The sequence below is a fragment of the Nicotiana tabacum genome, chromosome 1, assembly GCF_000715075.1.
Source record: "Nicotiana tabacum cultivar K326 chromosome 1, ASM71507v2, whole genome shotgun sequence".
In the NCBI taxonomy this organism is placed as follows: Eukaryota; Viridiplantae; Streptophyta; class Magnoliopsida; order Solanales; family Solanaceae; genus Nicotiana; species Nicotiana tabacum.
The window spans coordinates 114,523,309-114,531,710 of NC_134080.1; the positions used below are offsets into that span (position 1 = coordinate 114,523,309).

Consider the following 8,402-nt stretch of genomic DNA (forward strand, 5'->3'; position numbering starts at 1 on the left):
TATTCTTTTTGGTAATGAATTAGAGTATTCAATTGTTTGTTAATTTATTAAACATCTTACTGAAAGCACATACTCCTATGTTGTGTTATGTAATTGTGATTTATTCCTCTAAGACCGTTTTCTAATTTATTTAATTTGTAACTCTGTTGGCTCTTAAAAATTATCAATAATGAAAATTACTGTTGTTCGAGAAAAAAAAGATTGAATTACTATATTTAAAAATTATTTCTGTGTATATTTTTTGAAAAAAAGTATTATTTTAATAATAATAAAAAATAATAAAGATTATTACTATTTTTTTTTTATTATTATTATTACTATGCACTTATTTTTACTACTACTATTATTTATTTTGGCATGAGAATGATATGAGTTAAGCTTAAAGAAAAAAATGATGATTTATATCGCCAACTTTGTTGGACTGGGGCGTAATTATTATTGTTATTTTTTTTAAGAGATGACAGCTTCTTCCCAAAATGATTTTCTTTTAATAATATGTTTGTTGTTAGAACGTTGTAGCAAGGATATATCATGGTACATTGATATATCAGCCTTGGTCTATTTTTTTTTTCTTTTACTTTCTAATATCACGATATTTTTCTTAATCTATGTTATGGACTTACTTATAGTGAAAATAATATTTTAATTTTTTTTAAAAAATAATCAATCATATATAATTTATTAATGAAAGAACTGAGGACAATTAAAATATTAGAATAAAAGATCTTGCTAATGTCAATCAAATAAAAGTTAGCGGTAATATAAAAAAATAATTAAAAGTAGAGTTAAATATTATAATAAATTCCTAAAAGAATACATATTTATACCATGGATGTTCTTTAAATTCCAAATTAAAATATGTTTCGTTAATACAAATAATATATATCTGTGTGTGTGTGTGAATATATATAATAAAGAATAAAAGAGAAAGTAAAACTTAAATATATACTTAATATTAAAGTAACAATAAGAAAGAGTTACGATAAATTTTGTTACAAATTCATAAAAGTACTATTCTAATTAAATTTTATTGAGCTTTAATTGTAAAATTCATAATAAAATATTTAGCTAAGTGTTTTATCAATTTAAATATAATAAAAAAAATTATATGCATAGAGGAGGAATTAAAAATGCCAAGGGTAAAATAGATGATGCATATAATAGGGGAGCAGAATATTTATTGTTTAATGTTGGAGGAGGAATTTGATTTTAAGGCAAACTTAGCGAATCAAAATATTTTTTTACCCATTGCAGACAGAAAATGAAAATTGCTAAACGCTTCAGCGAAATAGAGTTAATATTGCAATATTTGTAGGGTGCTGTAGCATCAATCATGTTGCCTCTTTTGTCGAAGTTCTATGGATATTATTTAGCATCTTTTTCTCCTACCGAAAGGGTTCTGAATGGATGCTGCTCTCAAATTTTTCACTTTGAAAATGTTTTCTGATTTTGCATACCAAATAGCGCGAAGTGATTTACAAGTCTTCAACTGTCCAATTCAAGGTATTCTCTATATAAATTGATGTCGGTGAATCAAAATTAATTCAATCCAACAACAAAAAGTTACACCTCGAAGCCTCACTTCTAGGCTTTTTTCCCGTCATTGTCCGCTTAGCCTTGGGTCCCTATTCGTTCGCCGTAAATTGTTCAAAGAAATTTCATTCTGAATATTTCATGTATCCCTCTGGCCTAACATGCCGGACCCCGCAGAAATTTAGTGCACAAGTAAGTAATCAGTCTCATTCAAAAAGCGGATTATTTGCCTACCATTAAAAATTAACAAGGTAAAATAAAATTTACTCTATTGACTACCCCTCTCTGACATTTTAACTTTCACGTCCCGTCGTCTAGTAAATTGCATGCAAACATAATGGAACATTTATCCTCACAGGTCTCCGTAGTCCGTACTAATCACTAAAAAACGAGCATCGACCATCCGCTATCAAACTCAAGAACACATGCAGTATGGTGAAATTCCGAAAAACTATTGGTTGCGCTATAAATAGAGGGATGAGGCTACCCAAAGTTTTTAATAAAAAAGTCACAATGTTTCATTTTTCCATTCTAGATGATTTGCAAAAAGACAACTCCCCCCCCCCCCCCCCCCACAACCAGACAAAGTGATGGCAAATCAAGCGAGCAGACGCACAGTGCTAATAATTGCGAGTCATAAACTCTACCTTTCACACTCGAGATCACCAATCCTCCTGGTGTTCATCATTTTCTTTCCAATTGAGCAACAAACACCAAAATGATCATATACACAAGATACCAGAGCTAGGGGTTGGGGACATATGAGAGAGAGAGAGGGGGAGCTGGAGCTGGAGCGGGAGAGAGAGAGAGGGAGAGGTACACACTAGAAATCTCTATGTTCTGTCATATAAATCCAAGTCTCTTCTAACAGCTATTAGAAGTCTTAACACTAGTTCACAGTCCACTGCTATTTCCCTCACTTCTTCAAGAGTCCATATTACACATTCACTTATCTCACCTCAACCAAAATGAACAAACTAATTTTGACCTAATTATAACGGTTTCTGCAATCCCATATAGACTGTTATCATCCGCAATTAGATGTCAGCATCAAGAAAATTCCCAGAAAGTGTTACCTGCCAAAGCAGTGAGAGAGGTGTCATACTCAATTGGAATTTATCACACATCACAATGCAAACAAGAATATAATAATGAAATCAACCAGAGACTAGGGCTCCCCAGGAATCATTATGCTCAGTGAAGAACAACATCAAGTGCAACAGCCATAACTGATCGCGTTGGATTAAATGGTTTCCCATTTCAAAAAAAACAAAAAAAAAAAGAAGAAAAAATCAAAGAACTAAATCATCAATAGCATCAGTCTGATGCCCAAGGCCCCAACTATGTGCAATAAACAAATCTGGCTGTGACAAAGAGATCACTCTCCTCCGGGATAATTAGACAAAATCTTGCTGTGATTTTTTTTAATCCTTCTTTTTATAATGTATATTGAATTTTATTCAAAACTCAATACCAAAAGAACTTTTTCTTTACATGGTCGTGACGACCATGAGACATAAGTTATTATTCTTAACCATCAACAAGCAAAACCCGATGAGATTTAACAACTGGCATCACTTCAAAGCCTTACATAAATATAGTCCTATATCTAGGATCCACCATCAGTTTTAAAACAGGTCAACTGGGTCTGTTCATATTCTAAGACAGCCACACGTGAGATCCAAACAAAGCAAAGTAACAAATCAGAACTTCTAGTCAAACTATTTTCAAAAAAAAAAAAAAAAAAGAATACTTGAGATGCCCCAATCATAAACCAGTTCATATTACCCTCCTCTTATTCAGGATTCTAACAAAGAGTAGAATCACAACACGGTTGCTTGTCATCTAAATGCATTATTTCCGTAAACAAATGATTGGTGAGACAAAAGCTTCAAAGAGCCAGTTAGATTTTGGTCAATGATCAAAGGTTTCACTTTCATGTTCACCATAAATACTGGCATCATTACAAATAAATGTCAGTACACATTGTCTTCCTGTATACTGCAATCTTTTTCCTTAGGTAAGTAAGGAATATATAACTGTATATTTATTCCTGCATAATGAAGCCTCAGAGAAGGAAATAGAGAAATAGAGGGGAATAACTTGTTCTTGACATGTACCTTTTCGCCTAGTTTGAATGGAGGAAGACCCTTATAAGGACACGTACTGCAACGGAAAGCATCACCTAGACCACACTGTCAACATAGAAGACATGTCCCAGAAAAAACAATTAACAAGAAGACTAATGGCAAAACTCAAAGGCTGATCAATGAAGGTAATAATCAAAAGAAAGAAACCAACTAGTTGTCCAGCTGTCTGCTAAATCACACTATAACACCAATCAACAACCAAATATACAAACATATCAGTAGATGACAGTGCACTTGAAAATAGTTTTTCAGTTTTCTGCAGAAACTACTCAACTAAAGCACTCCCTCCTATACACTCAAATTAGATGTACTAGCTTGACGACTAGTAAAGATATTAGCGTATGCACCTATTCAAAAATTTATTAGAAATTCAGAGTTGAATTGAGATAGTGAAAGGCAACTAGCAGTATATATAGACAGTAAATTTCGTAGAAAACCGCACTTTTGTGTAGATTCTTTACTTTTGTATAGCCACCGAACAATTTTTCTTAAAAGGCTAAAAGTTAACACCATTCTGAATACTTCAAAAGAAGATTTTTTTCATTCAAAGATGTGCGTTATTTGAAAGGCTGAAAAATACGCCAGAAGTTTTGGAAGACGGGAGTAATCAACTAGTATAACAGAAATCAATATAGAAGGAGACATACACTGCCACAGGCTGACTGAGGATTGTTCAGCTGTTCCGCCGTTGGTCCAAGTTGTACCTTTGTTTCAGCTTCAGCCCTTCCACACGTACAATTTTTGCATGCTTTCCTTGTCTTTCCAACTTCACAATCACCAACTGCACCACCAAGTGTGCAACAAATTGAGTTCAAAATACTAATGGAGAAACTGATAATGTCAGAGTGAGGCAATCCTGGTGCAGGTTATTACCACTTGGCAATTGAGGTTTCTTCAGATCTTCTTCACTGAGAAGGCTATCCTCATCAATGAGATCTGAATAATCATCAATCTGAACTTCCGGCAAACTTTTTGCGACTTTCTTGATAGAGAAGGATGAACCAATCTTCCATGAAGGTTTCTTTGCTGTTATCTGTTCAGAGATAAAATTCACCACACAATTTATTTGAGTCAAGATCAATAACTTCAAGGTTTTTTTACAACAACTATGTCTCAATCTCAAACAAGTAGGAGAATCGGGTGTTTGTCTATCCTCTTTGGGCCCAATTCATTCCATAGCAATTATTTATCTTTTAAAACAAACATGGGTTCTGTAAAACTAAGAGTCTCTAAATTCCACATGTATCCCTATAACACCATCATACATATATAGCCAAACTGAAGGACTCCTATAACACTGGACTTAATCTAAGTGTTCCTATAATGACTAGCTTCAAGGCTTCCTTAAATAACATCAACATATGAGAGTGGTGCGACGATCAGTTGAAAACTGAATAAACTTCAAATTTTATCTAAGTGCCTAGAGTTGCAAATTTGATGCCACACAAATAACAATGAAGCAATGAGCGACCTCATGCCATGAAATAGGTGTTATGCCCATTTAAATTCATCATAGAAAAAGTGTTATGAGAATTTGAAATGGAAGAAGGAATGTAATAGTTCTCTGATAAAAGAATCATTGAATTGAAAGGGGTTAGAGGAAGACAGGAAGCTAAATAAAGGCACATGGATATAATACTAACCACGAAAGACTGGCCAGCTTCAGATGACTGTGCATCAGAGAATCCAGCCAACAATAATTTGCGCTCATGGGTGGAGTTTTCCTGCAATTCAGATGGAAAGGACAATTCAAACATGCATACATATTTTCCACGAAAAAATACGCACAAAGGGAGGATTCAGTAACCTTCGAGATTAACTGAGAACTTAGACTAAGTAGGACTGTTCCACCAGGCTTCAACACTCTTGAGATGTGCCCACACAATTTATCACTAGGGAACTCAAGGGACCTACAGATGAGAACAACGATATCCATAGAAGCAGACTTCACTGATGTCAGGCCTGTAATAACCAGAGGTTAACACAGGAAAAAGATTCAATATCACAAGCAGAGAGCACAGAAAAGGAAAAGGAAAAAGAAAAATAAAGAAAGAAGACACGCTCCCTTTCTATCCTAACCCACTTGGGAATTTATTATCCGAGGATGGTTCCCCACCCCTACACCCCTCTCTGTCTTTTCCTTTTGATCAGTAAAGTATTGGAACCGTATTGGAACAGGGCGATCTCTCTCTGTCTCGTTCCTCTCTTACATACCAATTTCACGTTTTCATCACATCATTAAGGTGAAGAAGAGCTTTTTCTTTTTGTCTCAGAGTTAATAATCTAATATATGAAATACGCAAGGGCCCTGGATGCTATACAATTAAGTAAATAAACCCAGAACAAGAAAAAACATAGAGTAGTCCCTCTTTATCTTTTTGGCTTAAATTGGCTGGAACCTCTTTAGCTTCTTTCTTATTCAAGCAGCTTCCTCTTTTCCACCAATTTTCTCTTCCAATTTATTTTTTTATCAGTATTTTCACTTCCAATTCATCCAAACGGCTTCCTTGAGCTCATCTTTATCTCCAATAACTACCAATCAGAATCTTCCCAAAGGCTTCAAATTGCTGCCACTTGGACTCAGATTAACTGATATTGGTCCCTCAATTCTGATATTTGATCCGCACTAATTTACTTCTGAAACAAACAGTCGGATATTTGATCCACACAAAGGAAGCTACATCACAAAAATAGACACAATTCTTAGATTATGATATTGCAATTCCAACACACTGATCAGTCTCTGGACAAAAGGACATCTTAATAATTGGCACAACAATCTATTATGGTGTACTAGGTTGCCCACAAATCGCATACATCACAAACACTAGTCCTCAGACTTGTCAAACACGAAAAGCTTAGAAATGCGTCAAGATCTATAATTCTTCAAGCACAAAACCCAATTTTCATTATCAAATCAAAAAGATAATCTTCAAAATGCTATAGAAGCATAGCATTAGCAAAGAGAGGCATTACTGGAGAAATATTTTATATATATATATATATATAACCATAAAAAATAAACATTAGTTATTTGGACAAGACAAAAGGCCAGCCCAACCGCTTGAGAGTTGAGAATGTGATTGGAGGCTCCTTATCATTATGCCATTAGAAAACCATGAATTTAATAAGAAATTATGGTGTGGTGTTGCCCTTTAGTGGCATCTATTTTAGAAGTCTTCAGCTCTCACCGCCTATTAATATAAACCTGGCCACTTTACAGGAAATTCCTACCTTATCTCTTTCATCATCAAATCCCAAAAAAAAAAATTTGAAATAAAAATCTTCTGCATATAAAACCTCCGATAAACATAGCAACAAACTTCTTTTTCTGATAGGTATGAACATAGTGATAAATAAATTAAACAAATAAACATAGCAAAGGACTTAGAAAAAAGAATCCAAGAACATAATAAAAACCACATAGACTAGCAAACAGTGTCATCAAAATGAGTCACTTGTAGTCACAGCATTAGCAGAGCAGAGAAGTATCAGTTCAGTGCACACAAGGGAGATTTTTTTTTTTGAGAGGTCATAAGGGAGAAAATTTACTCTGGGATGAAGCTTGAGTAATAATATTAGGGTCCAACTTCTCAATCCCCTCTTTCCTTACGATGCTGATTGCACTGGATACCACACTAACTGGTACCATAACATCCTCAGCAAGCACCAGTACATTACCGCCTCCAATTTGGCCGTCCTACAAAAGAATGAAAATCCAAATTCAAAAGGGCAAAAAAAAAAACTGAAGAACATAGAGAATTTGCATGAATATTATCGAAATTTTACATCACAGAAACTCAAGTTAGCAAGAAAATGACTCATCCGCTCCTAATCCAAAATAAGGGCAAAAAAATGATCAGATCATCTTCAAAGCGTCGTAAATTTAAACTATGAATTAATTCAATTTCCTCTACACATTTACAGTATATGCTCCAGTGATATTGAATTAGCACCAAGGAAAAGCCAGCAACAATTAATTTCAGTTCAATTATAAGCCATGGCAGCCAAAAGTAAAATTAATTTTCAGTTTTCAGAAGAAAAACAAAAGATACTACAAGAAGCAAGAACTTACCATAGTGGTGAAGAAAGCAATTTAATCAGAAATACTGAGAATCTTCAGATGGTAGATGATCGGAGATTGGAGATCGAAATTCTGCAGCGGCGGGGACAGAAATAGAAACGCGTGCCGGTGGGAAGTAGAGAAACGACTCGCCCCAGTTTTCTATTCAAACAAATTTTTTGTTTTTAATATCTTTTTAAATAGACGGTCGGCTTGCATTGTTCAAAAATAGCGCAATTCCAAGAGTAATCGAAATTTAACCACTTTTTATGTAAAGATAAATTTGAGCGAAAATACTGTTCAAAACCCAAAAAATATACCAGTATATTATGTTAGAGTTTCAGCATAAGTATACTTGAACTCCAGCATATTATACTGGAGTTCCAAGATAAGTATGCTGGAACTCCAACATAATATGATGGAGTTCCAGCATAAGTACACTAGAACTCCAGCATAATATATTGGAGTTCTAGCAAGTATACCGGTCCAGCATAATATACTGGAGTTTGGAGCACCGGTGCTCCAGTCTCCAGTATATTATACTGGAGCCAGCAAAGTATATCAGTCCAGCATAATATGCTGGAGTTCATACACGTAGACATGTGATTTTTGACCCTCCCTGAAATTTCACCCATTTTAGCATAAAATATTTAGTT

General features: G+C 34.4%; 1 protein-coding gene across 1 annotated transcript; it reads right to left on the reverse strand.

Annotated features, from left to right (window-relative positions):
• Window positions 1-2,350: 2,350 nt before the first annotated feature.
• LOC107809741 (anamorsin homolog) lies at window positions 2,351-7,918 on the reverse strand. Its single transcript, XM_075252971.1, has 8 exons — window positions 7,759-7,918; window positions 7,236-7,383; window positions 5,491-5,645; window positions 5,327-5,407; window positions 4,557-4,716; window positions 4,331-4,464; window positions 3,654-3,728; window positions 2,351-2,609 (listed from the first exon to the last, which is right to left on the reverse strand). Exons 1-8 carry the CDS (start codon window positions 7,759-7,761, stop codon window positions 2,571-2,573), a joined length of 795 nt encoding a protein of 264 aa, XP_075109072.1. The 5' UTR covers window positions 7,762-7,918; the 3' UTR covers window positions 2,351-2,570.
• Window positions 7,919-8,402: the final 484 nt, after the last annotated feature.